Consider the following 15,573-nt stretch of genomic DNA (forward strand, 5'->3'; position numbering starts at 1 on the left):
GAACATTTAGAACAGTGCTCTGCACAAAACAAAGACTATGTAGGATTTTTTTTTTTTAAGATTTATTTATTTATTTATACAAGCACTGGGTACAGTCAGAAGCGCAGGAGGGGGAGAGAATTCACCAGAGCCAGAGTGGGGAGCAGAACAGGCAGACTGACGAAGTACACTGCTGAGGGGAGCAGCGGGCGCAGCAGGAGAGGTCTGCACACCATGTGGGACCCTCACCAGTGGCCAGGGATCAAACCGGTGCTGCAGAGGCTATGGGTAGCTTCGCAGCCCAGCGCTCAACCGCTGTGCCACTGGGGCGGCCCATATATGTAGGATTTAATAATATTATTTTTAGTTGCTAGTCCAGGAATGGGTAATTTATATAGCAATGCTTCCAACTCTGTCAAGACATTCATTCAATAAACTTATAACAATTATATTGAAACCCAAAGCACCACAAGTGAACCATAAAAGGTTAAATTGAAATTACTCAGTTTAAAAATTGCCCCCAAATATGTAAATGACCCAACATTAAAACATTAACAAGGAAGAAGGATGGAACTCTGACACAGACTGCAGTTGAGGTCCTATTGCCCCAAGCTGACTTTTTTCCCCTCTTAAGCTAAAAAGAATATAAGATATAAGGCCCAAAATGCCTGATTCCAGGATAGACAGCAGGTAGGTACCTGTTCTGCAGTTGTCCTGTGATGTCCATGTGATCTGCATTGTATTTTTATAACCTGAATGTAGAAGAGGTGCTGTAGTACCTGATTTGTGATGTTAGAGGCCCCTTATGCAGCCACTGTGGGCAGTGAGTGTTCCCAGCAGAGTTGCTTTGCCCCTTATGTAGACTAGAGGTTCTTGAGAAAACATTCCCATGTTTTGTTTTTTTTTTTTTAATTTAAAAAGCATTACTAACCTGGAACAGTCAAAATGTTTTAACCTTCAGGATTTAGTTTCACTAACATGTATGTAAACTGAAAACAGAAAAATTTATAGCATTTTAGCTCCCCACAGAAAGGAGGCAAAGCATTTTTCTTTTGTCATGTAGTTTTTAGGGAAATCTTGTATGTATTAATACTTAACCTTCTTTCAAAATTTCAGGATACATAAAGCAACCACAATTTAAAGTTTTGCCATCTTATTCCAAATTTTCTAACCTTAAAGTGTTCTCTGGGAACTGGCAACATATTTTGTAAGCAAAGTCTGGATCTGTTGCTAGGGACATCTTCAGCTATGAAAATAGGAGCATTATTGGAATGCAAACTAGTCCATGGCAGTTGCCACTAAAAAAGGGCAGAATTGAAAGAGGAAAAGGAATCTCCATTGCAGTTCAGAATGACAGGAAAACTGATGGAACCAACTCACAGGGACTTAACATTCAGAAGCATTTGTCTTGTGAAATCTTTTCAAGAAGGGGAAATGAGATCTTAAGCAGCCTTTAAGGTAGAAAGATAATAATCCCCAGTTTCTTGCTGTATATGAGAAAAAAAGCAAAAAGGAAATGATAATAGTTAAGAAAAACCAAACCAAACCTGAGAGGCATACACCAGGCTACCATTAAGCCCAGGGAACCCCCACAAACCTATGAAAGAGTGGTCCTGTGTCCCAGCAGCCAGACCTGGAACTCAGTGACCAGGAAAAGCCAAGAGACACTGAGGTTGAACCTGCCATAGCTTCTCTGAGTAGCCTCCTCAAAACAGCCAGATTCCCTGGATTGGGCAGAACAAACTTGGCCTTAGGTTTGCTGCTCCTCCTACCACTAAACTCGTGGTTCTTGATGTGCAGGTTGTTCTCCTTTTCCCCACATTTCCCTTCCTCCATGAAAGTTGCAACTACTTGCTAGATTCTTGACCTAAAATGGTAGTGTTTCTACTTTTAGAGAGTCTTTACAAAGGAAGTGAAATCCGAGATGAATTTTGGAGAATGGGGATAAGATTTTGATAGAAACAGGGAGATGATAAGGATGGAGGAAGAGCTGGCATTCTGAACACAGAGTAAAGATAGTAGGGTTCTTTTCTGGCATGGTCTAATTGATTATAAGTACTTATTTTTTAATTATGGCATATAATTATTTTGAAAAGTGTGCAGAGGTAATAAAAATAGAGGTGAGGGGCCTCCCCGGTGGCGCAGCGGTTGAGCGCTGGGTTGCGAAGCTGCCCGCGGCATCTGCGGCGCCGGTTCAATCCCCGGCTGCTCCCCGGCCACCAGAGGAGGGTCCCACATGGCGCGCAGACCTCTCCTGCCGCCCGCTGCTCCCCTCAGCAGTGTACTTCGGTCCTTCTGCCTGCTCTGCTCCCCGCTCTGGCTCTGGTGAATTCTCTCACCCTCCCGTGCTTCTGACTGTACCCAGTGCATGTATAAACAAAACAAACAAACAAACAAATAAGTGAATAAATAAAAACATGCCTCTATTAAAAAAAATTAAAAAAAAATAAATAAAAATAGAGGTGATCACTATTAGTATAAGTGGGGTGAGAATTGAGAGCCCCTTCTTTTCATTGGCTGCACTTCTCACAGCTTGCTCCTCACCTCCCCTTCACTTTCCTTGTCTCCCCTCCTCCTTCTCCTGCCCTGAGTTCTGTTTTGCTGGCTTGGCCTTAAGGCCTTCACTGAGTTCACTCTTCACAGGGTCTTGTCTTTAGATGTGGGAATTGTATTCTTTCTCAGTGATGCTGGTGGGAGTCCCTTAATGAGCTGGGAACACGGTTCTTGAAGAATAGTTCCCAGCACTGCTTCTCCTGGCCAAATAAAACATTCTTGCTCCTAGGGATGAGTAATTTTAGCATATTACTAGACTGTCGAAGTACAGCTATGTCTCCAGCATTAGGTTTCAGTGTGTATAGTTAGATTTCCCAGAGAACAGTTGACGACCTCTAGAAATATAGAAGAACCACCCCCAACCCAAATAATTGAAATTGAACTAAAATGAGCACTGTGACTTTTTAAAAATTGGATCACAACATTGTAATAAAAGGAGCAGTTCAACAGGAAACTGTAGCAATTCTAAATTTGCATGTATCTAATGTATCTCTGAGATATGTAAAAAATATTGATGGAATTGCTAGAAAACATGGACAAATTCAAAATAAATGTAGAAAATATTAATGCACACATCACTAATAAACAAAACAGATAAAATTCATGAACATATAACAGAGTTGAAAAACTTAATTGATAAGTTTATCTATGATCATATATAGAACTCTGCACCTAACAATTAGAAACTGTTTTAGAATAGAAACATTTATCAGAAACACTTGGAAACATTTTTTTAATTGACTGTGTACTAAATCAGATTTCACAAACTATAGGCCGTGGACCAGATGCAGGCTGAATATATTTCCCTAAAGAAAGTTTATCAGAACAATCCATACCCATTCATTTACACATTATCTAAAGCTGCTTTTACACAACAGCAGAATGAATAGTCACTGATAGTTATTCTACAAAATCAGTGTATCTATTTACTATATGCTCCTTTACCCAAAACGTTTGCTGATCCCTATTCTATTAAATAAAGTTTTAATAGATATAAAATAAGTGCTATGCAAACCATTTTTCTAACCATATGCAAACAAAAAGACAGCCTTAAAGATGTGTTTGGAATTTTAAAAATACACTTCTAAATTATTTCTTGGTCAAAGAAAAATCATAATAGAAACTTAAGAAATATTTAGAATTAGGCAATAATGAAAATGCGACTGTATTACGATGTATGGTATTCAGCTTAAGTTATATTTAGAGGTAATAGATAGCCTTAAAGCTCACATCAAAAAAAGAAAACAAGTGGGCAAAATATTCAATTAGAAAAATTAGAAAATCAATGGATTCTTCCTAAAGAACATTATTTAGTGTAATAGAAATCGAAGATGTAATTAAAGGCATCTATAAATGTAGAACATGATCTCTTTCTAAAGAAAGACCTTTCCAAAGTTGAACAAGAAAGAAGGTGCAAATTAAAAATGGGAGGAAAGAAATAGGAGCTATAGCTACATATAGTGATCAGTCCTGTTCAGTAAATTTGAAAAGTTAAATCCTAACAAAAACATCACTTACCAAAAGTAAGCTAAAAAAGAAATAGAAAATGATGAATAATCATATAGCTTTTAAAAATTAAAACATACCACAAAAGAATACTACATTCTGGGCCTCCCCTGATGGTGCAGGCAGTTGAGCGCAGTGCTGTGAAGCTGTCCGCAGCCTCTGCAGCGCCAGTTCGATACCGGCCAGCCAGAGAGGGTCCCACATGGTGCGGCAGACCTCTCCTGTCGCACCCGCTGCTCCCCTCAGCAGTGTATTTTGTCAATCTGCCTGTTCTGTTCCCTGCTCTGTCTCTGGTGAATCCTCTCACCCTCCCGCGCTTCTGGCCTGTACCCTGGTTCTTGTATGTATGGATAAATGTATAAATCTTTAAAAAAAAAAAAGAATACTACTTGTCTTACTGAAAGATTTTACCAAATATCAGGAAAGAGATTATCTCAACTATAACTATTTCAGAGGAAGGAAAACGAGGTAACATTTCCCAGCTCTTTTATAAGGGTAATACAACCTCCATACCTAAACCAGAAAGGAAAAATTATGTCACTCTCAGTTGGACATAGATGAAAGATGTCCAAATAAAGTTAACCAAAAAAAAAAAAAAACTGATTAAAAAAACCACATCAACCAATTGCTTTTTATCGTAGGAATAACAAGAATAGTTTAACATTGGACAACCTATTTTTACAACCCACCACGTTAACAGATTGTAGGAGAAGACACTTAAGATATAGCACAGGGATTAAGGGGAGGACAAGTGCAGCCTTTTATCTTAGCTTGCTCTTTTTGTCAAAGGGTAGTGTATATAATTCTTGACTCCTTTTGGAAAAGAGGTTGAATCAAATCCCATCTTAAAGCAAACTCTCAGAGAATTGTAGATAAGGTGAGTCCTAATGACTCTACTCCCTGGACTGAGTAAGCCATTGATACTAAATGGTATAGGGTTGGCTTAACCTCCTCAAATGCCAGTCATTGTAGAGGACTAGGGTACTAGAGCCAAGCAGGGTAGGTTGGGTCCCCAACCTACTGCTCTTCCAATAATCTCTTAATGGAAATCACAGAGCTATCACCCTTACTGCAGAAAGTGTTTTTATCTCTTGGACCAAAAATATCACAGACTAAAGAAACAACTAATATAGCCAACCTATCCTATGGTGATATGATATAATCTCATTTTATATGTTAAAAAGTTTCAGATGAAATAATTTTTTGGAACAAGAAGTAACTCAAATTTAGAGCACTTGATTAATAAGGTATTTTAAATATTTCCCATGGGTTTCTGTTGCATAAGAATCACGTACCTTTAAAAATATGTTATTTCCCTGTAGATTGCTTAAATACAGACTGCACTCTTCAGTTATCAGATTCTGGGCAAAGCAGGAATATGGAATTTTTTTTTTTTCTCTATAGTCTGTAACCCCTTCATATATGTACATGTGTGTATATAGGTGTATGTGTTTGTGTGTAATTTCTTGGTGCTTTTTTTTTAAATAATAAATTTTATTTTTATATTCCCCATACAATTGCAGCCCCCCCATTCTGGCCCCAATCCCTCCAATCCCGCCCCCGCCCCCCTAAATGTGTCTCTGGTTCATAGTTTTTTGTTGATTTTGATTTTCACTTTCTTATAGTTATTCATTTTCCTGGTCCCTTATTTAAGTTTTCTAGATTCCTGCTATGAGTGAGACCATCCGGTATTTTTCTTTTTCTTTTTGGCTTATTTCGCTGAGCATGATCCCTTCCAGCGCCATCCATGTTGCTGCAAATTGCATGTGTTTATCTTTTTTGAATGCTGAGTAATATTCCATGGTATATATGTACCACATCTTCTTGATCCAGTCATCTATTTTTGGGCATTTGGGTTGTTTCCAAAGCTTAGCTATTGTAAACAGTGCTGCTATAAACATAGGGGTGCAGGTGTTCTTTGGAATTGATGTTTCTGTGTCCTTTGGGTAAATACCTAGGAGTGGAATTGCTGGATCATATGGAAGCTCTATGTTTAGTAGGTCCAGAAATCTCCACACAGCTCTCCACAGTGGTTGGACCAGTTTGCACTCCCACCAACAGTGCAGAAGAGTTCCTTTTTCTCCACACCCTCGCCAACATTTGTTGTTGCTAGTTTTTTTAATATGTGCCATTCTCACTGGTGTAAGATGGTATCTCATGGTAGTTTTGATTTGCATTTCCCTGATGACAAGTGATGTTGAACATTTTTTCATATGCCTGTTGGCCATTTGCATTTCCTCTTCAGAGAAGAAATACGGAATTTTTTTAAAAGGAGTATTGCTCTAGATTTTTATGGGTTAATTTTGATAACTACTTATAGTTCATCCTTTTTATCTTAAAGTGATTTTTAAAGCTAATAATAGTGTAGGTCAGTGTGAGGAAATATATATTACTTTTATAATAAAAATATAAATAAAATAAATATGGGGATGCTTTTTACTTCCAGTCAACTGTAAGCAAGTATTTGGGATTTTCATGGGTGCCTGCAGAGTGTTTACAGTCACAGTGGAGAGGAAGCCTAGCACATATGCAATGTCATCACACTCTGTGAGAAAGGATAAATTATGTATTAATTTACAAGGTACAGTAAGTGGAGAAGTGCAGAGACAAAAGGAAGAAGGAGGACTGTGTGGTCAGCTTAAGTTTCCTAGAAAGATCCAAAGGAAGATAGGTTGGAGAATGGTTAAGAGAAAGTAGGTCCCATGGATAGAAGCCAATATAAGAAAATTGAATATGGCCTTTTCTGGGGAAGGAAGTCCCCCAGGTGAAATTGCCAGATTTAGCAAATAAAAATACATGACACCCCATTAAATTTGAATTTAATATAAATAGTAATTTTTAGTATGCTGTGCAATATTTGGGATGTACCTATACTAAAAATGCTTTCAGTGTTTATCTGAAAGTTCAAGTAATGGAGCATCCTGCATTTTATGTGGCCACCCTACTCTCAGAGCTTTTCTTTTTGAAGACCATCAAGGGCTCTCTGTGTTAACTGCGGTTCTCTGACCCTCACCACCCTCCTGGTTCTCCCAGTCAGAACAACAATGAAGAAGTGCCCCAGTAGCAGGATGATGTTCTAGACTAGTCCACAGTCAACCACACACACACTTAACTTTTTGAGCATAATGATTTTGGGCTTCCTGAAGAAGAGGATGGATTTCCTTTCAAGACTCTTTTTTTATTAAACTTTTTTTTAATTTTGAAATTATTGCAGATTCACATGCAATTGTAGGAAAACAATAGGGAGAGATGGCATGTACCCTTCACTGATTCCCCCAATGGTAACAATTTGCCAAACTATAGGATAACATCAGACAAGTTTATTCACATTGGTACATTTAAGGCATAGAACATTTCCATCCCCACAAGGACCCTTCTTGTTGCTCCTTTGTGGTCAGACCCACTTCCTTTCCAGCCCACCACATCCTTAACTATTCTGTTTTCCATTTCTGTAGTTTTGTGATTTCAAAAATGAACATAAATGGAATCACACAATCACCTTTCAGGATTAAATTTTTTTTTTTAAAGATTTATTTATTTATTTTATTTATTCAAGCACTGGGTACAGTCAGAAGCGCGGGAGGGTGAGAGAATTCACCAGAGCCAGAGCAGGGAGCAGAGCAGGTAGAAGGACCAAAGTACACTGCTGAGGGGAGCAGCGGGCCGCAGGGGAGGTCTGCGCGCCATGTGAGACCCTCCTCCGGTGGCCGGGGAACAGCCGGGGATTGAACTGGCACTGCAGAGGCTGCGGGCAGCTTCGCAACTCAGCGCTCAACCGCTGCGCCACCGGGGAGACCCCTCTGGATTGAATTTTTCACTTGGTGCTCTACTGATTCATCTAGACTGATGCCTGCAAGGGTAGTTCCTTTTTTTTTTTTTTTAACCTGATTAGTATCCCATGATTTGGTTAAACCACAATGTGTTTAACCATTCACCTATTGAAGGACATTTGGGTTGTTTCAAGATTTCTTGCTGTCACCCTTCAGGTGAAGTTTTTTTTATTAAATATATCATTTCTCTGGGATAAATTCTTAAGAGTGCAATTGCTTAGTTGTATAATAGTTACATGTTTGTGTTTTTAAGACATTGCCTAACTATTTTCCATTTGTGGAAAGGAAATGACTATCATTTTACATTACCACTAGCAGTGCATGAGTGATCCCGTTTCTCTGTAGAGAAAGACAAAATTTTCCTTTCTTATAGGTTCTTTCACTTGTCCAATAATTAATCTGACAGAGGATAGATAAATAGGAGAGCAACAATTTATTTCATATAAGACTCAAAGAAGTGACCAAAACAGGCATCTTTTATGCCTTCTAGACAAACAATGTATTTGTGAAGAATTGACAAAACAATGTTTGGCTTGGGATACACATTGGGTAGCAAGGTTTGTTTATACAGTCTTCCTGCCCCTAAGTTCCCTTTCTATGGTGATAAGGACATCTTTCTACCTCCCGGTACAGGGAAGGTATTTTTCACATGGGAGATTTTATTTTCTGCTTCCAAGGCACAGAGAAGGATTAGTGTTCCCTAAGTAACTTTAATTCAATTTTATGAACTAAATATGAAAATAAGCCCAGTAGCACATTTTGGGGGTGGCATGTTTTGCTTTCTGCTGAATCCTTACCAGCATGTGGTATTGGTGCATTATTTAATGATAGATGTTGGTATAAGCTTATAGTGCTATCTCATTGTAGTTTTAATTTGCATTTTCCTAATAGTTAATAATGTGGAAAATATTTCTGTATATTTGTTTGCCATTACTAGATTCTTTTTCAGGGAAATGTTTGCTCATGTCTTTTCCCACTTTCTAATACAATTTTATTTTTGTCTTGAATTTTAAGAATTCCTTATATTGTCTATACCACTAGTCAGTCCTTGGTTAGATATGTGGTTTGCAAATATTTCTCCCATTCTGTAGCTTTCTCTTAATAGGGCCTATGCAAAGGAAAGATTTTCAATTTTAATAAAGTCCAATTTATTAAGTTTTCTTTTTGATTTTATTTTTGGTATCAAAGTAAGAACTCTATGTATAAATACTAAAGCTTTTTCCCTCTTTATTCCTAAAGTTTATACAGTTTTATAATTAATCCTCTGATCTACTTTGAGTTAATTTTGTATGAGATGTGAGACAGGTTAATTTGAATCTAAATGTGAATTCTGACCATAGTTGTTTACCATATTTCTTCAAGAGATCTTTAGAAACAAAAACTATTAAGATTTTTCTTTTCCCTGATAAAGAATTCCTTTCTTTCAATTGTTGAAAGATTTAAGAACTTCAAAATAATTTCTTATTATATATAATCCCTCTATCACAATCTTCTAACATTCCCCTGGGGTCAGCACCAGGTATGAAGGGCTGGCTGGTTCTCAGAGCAAGTCCTATCACTGTGGGAAAGACCTTGGACTCAAACAAATCTGAGTTTCCAGGTGGAAGGTCTGAGGCAAATGGCTTCACTCCTATAAACCTCAACTTTCTTATATAAAAATGAGTTTAATTAATCTGTAAAATGAGTATGAGTGTTCCATAATTATTCTCTAAAGTTAGTTAAGACAGTAATCTTCAGTTTTACATTTTTATAAATGATGGCCATCTTGGTGCTGCTATCTCTCTTTTCATTTTGGATGCGCTCCTTAAATTCAGCTCCCTAAAGGTAGAACTAGTAAGTCAAGGGATAGAACCTTCTAGCAAATTGGTACCAAGATTGCATGAGCAGTGGGAAAGAGACAAACAGAAACACTTTCCTAATTTTTTAACTTTATATTTCCTAGAAGCATCAGATGGTGAAGGAGGACAAGATGCCAAAATGATGCCACAGGAGATAGCTCCAGTTCCTGTCCTGTCAAAGAAAGCCAAACAGGTGACATTCATGACTTTTGGAGTCTGAAATCAGCCTCTTTTACCCCTCTACAGTACTTCCTGTGACAAATATCAGTTACTGCTGAATTAAAGAGAAGATTTTACCTTCTCTGCTTTGGAAAAGGCCCTGTTTTATTAACTATAAACCAGCAAGGTTTATTTTTCTCCCTAACTTTTTTTACAATGTAAATATATTTTTACAATATAAATGTATTTTATAATAATGATATCTTAGATTCGTATGCCACATTTTCACCAAAAATCTAGTCTTATTCTTTTGGGTACAAATAGCATAAAAATATGCAGTATTATCCCCACACCAAAACAACCAACACATGATTACAGAGCTATGCCATGCTGCCAGCAGGCTGCCAAGACCTCATTTCTACCCAACATTATGGTCCATAGTATGAATTTTTTATTGTTATTAATTTGTCAGTCACCACTGGCACTGTGCAAGGCACTGTGACTCACATGGTCCTCGCATGCACTCTCTAAGTTACCTAATTTTTCAATGAGCCTGATGCTCAGAGAGCTACATGCCAGACTCAGGGCACCTTGGCTGCTGTGTGCCAGACCCTGAGGCTATGTTTGCTTCCACTTCCTTTTTTCCTGTATTTCCTCTTTCAACTTGGGGAAAATGGGATTCATCAAGTCCTCCTGTGCTTTGCTGGTCATATGTCATTGCTATTTTCTGCTAAGAAAAACAATTCATTCCAAAAGCTTAAAGTTTTACTGCCCATTTTTAACCATCTTTCTCTTGCTCTAATTTATGTCACTGACAAATTGCTTTGAAGAATCCAAGTGCTAGGCAGGCTAAATGCACATACCTCTTTCTCCAAACCTAGCCTCATTTCCCTGGCTGGAGAGCTCACACAGAAATCAACTTGTGCTCCTCTGCCGCATGGAGGGGCACATAGAGGTCCTGACCCCCGAGCCAGGCTGTGCCTGTGGAGTGCAGTCTACCTGTACATCACTACAGCTTAGCACAGAGGCTTTCCCAGAATAGACACTGATTTATGAAATGGAGACGCTGATTTATGAATGGACGCTGATTTATGAAATGGAGGAATGGATGACTATACCAGCATCCCACTTTTCAAACCACTCTTCTCATCTCAACCTTTTGTGCCCCAGCTTAGCTTCTAAGCTGTCAGCTCCCTGACACTGCTGCTTGCAGAGGTCTCTTGGCCCCATTGAGCCAGAATCTCTCCTTTAGCCCCCTCCTTAAAAGCCTGCTCCACCTTGATATTCAGAGTTGGAATCTCTCTGCCACCCCTGACTACCCAGGGTTCCTCTCTCTCCTCTTTGGGCTCCCCGTTTTCTTGCCTTCATGGCTCTTCTCTATTTAAACCTCATCTTACCTAAACAACCTTCTAGTAAGGTAGATTATCCTTTTTTTGAATCTTCCTCCAGTTGTTATGCACAACAAACTTGAGTCTCCAACTAATTCATAATCTCCAGTTTCTTTTGTCTTCACTGCAGTACCTAGCACAGTGTTAAACACTTGAGTCGTATGGCAGATGTAACAGGATATTTATCTTTTAATAGTTATTACATTTTTTCCTGGATCAAAAAAAGGAAAAGAAAAAAACTACTTTCTGCTTTATTTAAATTTTTTTTCTAATCTTCTTTGCTGTTCTTTAAGTTTTTTGTTTGTTTGTTTGTTTGTTTTTTTAAAGATTTATTTATTTATTTATTTATTCATACAAGCACCGGGTACAGTCAGAAGCACAGGAGGGTGAGAGAATTCACCAGAGCCAGAGCGGGGAGCAGAGCAGGCAGAAGGACCGAAGCACACTGCTGAGGGGAGCAGCGGGCGGCAGGAGAGGTCTGCGCGCCATGTAGGACCCTCCTCCAGTGGCCAGGGAGCAGCTGGGGATGGAACTGGCGCTGGAGAGGCCACGGGCAGCTTCGTAACCCAGCGCTCAACCGCTGCGCCACCAGGGAGGCCCCTGTTTGTTTGTTTGTTTGTTTTAATAAAAATCACCTGGCATTATGCTACCAGCTGTATTATACAGTTAGGCCTTATGATTACCAGGGAAGAGTACCTGCTGAGAGAAATGGTGTTCCTTCCTTTGCAGTAGCTGGGCCTCACATTTCTATTACTAAGTCCATTCTTCCCTTCCTGCTAGTATTTCAAATAGCATATTTATAACATTATAAATTTTTTTTTAATCCATGCAACTACATCATCTCTAGCAACCATTTCACATCTAAATAACCATCCTTGGCATGCTTAATAATGTGAGTAGAAAGATGTGCCAGCAGTTCTTTTTTTTCCAGTTATTGCTTCCAAAATAAAAGATGAATTTCCTTACTCCTAAAGATTGCATCATCCTCTCCCCTCTTCAACATCAGTCATTTCAGAGCCAGCACTAGTGACTGTGATTACGGTTCCCAGAACATAATCCCTTAGGAGGGATTTCGTGACATTTCACTTATGCCTCGATGATGTCAGTAGCCTCTCAGTGCTTCCATGACCCATCCTCTCCCCCTCAAAGGCCACACTGGACTTCTTTTTTCTTAAGCTAACTTTTGTTTGTCTGCCTGGGTCATAAAGCAGTCTTCAGCAAGAGAACTTTTCCCTTCCCTCCTTACTCACCTTTCTTTACTGTTATGTTTCCTTACCATTTCTTTATCGATTACTGATTATTCACTCTTTATCTTCAGGATTATGCTGGACTATTTTAAGAGAAAACAAGACTACTTCCTGTCCACTGTCTGATTTACCTTCTCACCTCCCATGTGGGTGCCTTAGTTCTGTTCCTTGGTGCATAAGAGGTTGGTTAGTCATTAAAAATAAGCAAAAAAAAAAATTATTATCTCATTGTTTCTGTTCTGTTATCTTAGAGACATGGCTTGGTCCCTGTGGCTCTGTAACTCTCCTCAGGTGCTTGTGAAGTTGTGGACTAGGGATAGGAGGTTCATATGGGACCAGTCTTCCTTGAAGCTTGCTCCTACAGTTTTTGGAAGATCTCAGTTCCTCTCCATGTGAGCCTCTCCTGAGGATTAGCTTAAAACATTGCGACTGGCCTCCCCCCAGGCCAAGTAATTCCAGAGTGAACCAGCAAGAGCAGGTCTAACAGAAACCTCAGGGTTTTCTCAACCTAATCTCAGAATTGACATCTCATCACTTCTGTCATACATATTCTGGTAAAAACATTCAGTAAATCCAGTCCGCATCAAGCGGAAGGGGTGAACACCAGGAGACAGTGACCAGTGGTAGCTATCCTAGAATCTGGCTGCCACCTTCTGCCCTCTAACTCTCAGCAATCTACATCCTCCCCATATGCAGATTAATTTCACCCCTCCCAAGGCTTGCAAATGTCTCCTCCATTATAGCATGAGCTCAGTGTCCATTAATTTAGAATTTCACATCCTGAATCAAGTATAGGTGCAGTTGAGGTTCCTCAGCTTTGGTTTCTAAGAATACTTCTTTGAGTACATTTCGTCTCAACCAGTGAAACGAAAGAAACAAGTTTTCTCTTTCCCCTACATGCTCAACACAGAATGGTAGGACAGGGATAGGATAAACTCTGCAGACATTTCTATTCAAATGGAAGGCACAAAGAACTCATAGCATTCTGAAAGTGTTGGGAATCTCTTGATTAAGCTTAAGGCCCAGGTTTTAAGATTCTTCCATGGTTCTTACTTCTGCTTTTTGTGTTTTTGTGTTTTGTCCTCTGAGTCAGCCTTTCTTTTTCATTTTCTTTTTTTTTTAAATGAAAGTAGCATGTGTTTGTAACTGAGCAGCTCTTTCAGCCTGCTTCTTGATATTAGCTTTCCTGAGGATTCAAAGGCTTTTCCTCATTTTATTCAGTGCTCTTACCCCAGAGGTGTTTCTGAACATATCTTTAAAGAATTTGGTGCATATCCATTGTACAAAAGTCACACCCAAATCTTTGCCTACTATAGACCCTGATGAGACGCTGAGACACAATACCTCTTCAGCTTCCTAAAAGCATTTTTGAGGGGTCTGTGGACCACACCTTTACTTTATTTAGAGTCTTTGAGTGACTAAATAGTACTCTCATGTACCACTTTGTTCTTTCTGAGGTCTTGACTTCTTAGACTGTTTTCTCAATTTAATCCCCCTCCTTTTACATTTCCCTATAAACCACAAGAAAAAATCAGGTGACACTTTCAACACTATTTAGAAATCTCCTCGGTTAGATTACCCATAGCATTAGACATATTTCCTATTTTCCACATAAAAGAATTATATTGCTAAACTGTCTACCACTACACTATAAGATTCCCTTTCCTTTAGTTTCCAACAAGATTTTCTGCACTTTCTGTAAGTCCTCACTCTCAGTGTCCTCAGACCCCAAAATTTTATGAACAGTGTGTTCAGATAAATTATCCATCAGTCACCATACTTTTCGACACATTTCAAAGTAATTTGCAAAATGAACTATAAATCACAACAAAAATAACTCTTAGACTGTGAGAAAAATATGGTGATTACCTCAGGGGGAGGAAAAGCAGATGGGAAAAAAAGGGTGGAGGAGTCAACTTGGTGGTGGGAATGGCACCAGAACTTTGGTGGCAGATGCAGTGAGGCTTATGCACATGTTGAGAAGTAAAGCTGTGCTGTTAAATTTTCTATGGTGGTGTAAACCACTGGTAAATCAACAAAATTTTATTTAAAGAAAAAACAGAATTTTCAAAGTCAGTATATGCACCCCAACACTTCGGCATGCATACCATTAACAAAATTCAATGCTTATTTTATTTTTGTATAGTCTGAACTGATTTTTTAATCTGATATCTGTTTTTATTGAGGTAATATTGGTTTACAACACTGTATGTTACTCAGAGGTCTAGGATCACATCCTACATTTGTATGTTACCACACCACACCCATCACCATGACACCCAATGGAACATAGCTCATTGAGCACTCTTCATTGTTTATTTTATTTATTTATTTTTTGAAGATTTATTTATTCGTGCATACAAGAACTAGAGTACAGGCCAGAGGTGTGGGGGGTGAGAGAGTTCATCAGAGACAGAGTGGGGAACAGAACAGGCCGACCGACTGAAATACACTGCTGAGGGGAGCAGCGGGTGAGACAGGAGAGGTCTGCCATGCCATGTGGGTGTCTCCATGGCCAGCTGGAATCGAACTTGCACTGCAGAGGCTGCGGACAGCTTCACAGTGCTGCGCTCAACCACCTGCGCCACCAGGGAGGCCTCATTGTTTAACTTTTTTTCCTTTTGTAAATTTAACATACAAAAAAATGCATAAATATCAAGTGTATGATTCAGTGAATATTGACAAATTCAAATAATTCTGTAACACAAGCCCCTACAGGATAAAGAACATTCCTATCACCCCAGAGTCCTCTCATGCCACCTTTCTGCAATCCTTATTCCAAACTCTGTGCCCCAGAGGCAGCCACTCTTCTGATCTCTTTTCTCAAAAACTCATTTTGCCTATTTTAGAATTTCATGCAAATGAAATCATATAGGATATGTTCTTTCATTCAAGTTTCTTTTATTTAGTATGATATTATTTAGACTCATCCATGTTGATGATAGTGCTTCTTTTTTTTTTAATTGTTGAGACTATGCTAGAGCTGCCATAACAAAATATCACAGACTGAGTGGCTTAAATAACAGAAATTTATTTCACATGGTTCTGTAGGCTGGAAGTCCAAGATCAAGGT

The 15,573-nt window shown here is 38.8% G+C and overlaps 1 protein-coding gene across 1 annotated transcript in view; it reads left to right on the top strand.

Annotated features, from left to right (window-relative positions):
* CMSS1 (cms1 ribosomal small subunit homolog) overlaps nt 1-15,573 on the top strand; it is a gene marked incomplete at both ends in the record, with an annotated part of 345,000 nt that overhangs the window by 299,992 nt on the left and 29,435 nt on the right. Inside the window, one exon of the mRNA XM_084232392.1 lies at nt 9,811-9,899. Within this exon, the coding sequence (XP_084088518.1) occupies nt 9,811-9,899 (89 nt within the window). The remainder of the gene's footprint in view (nt 1-9,810; nt 9,900-15,573) is intronic.

This window comes from Talpa europaea (genome assembly GCF_964194135.1).
Source record: "Talpa europaea genome assembly, chromosome: 4".
NCBI classification, from domain to species: Eukaryota; Metazoa; Chordata; class Mammalia; order Eulipotyphla; family Talpidae; genus Talpa; species Talpa europaea.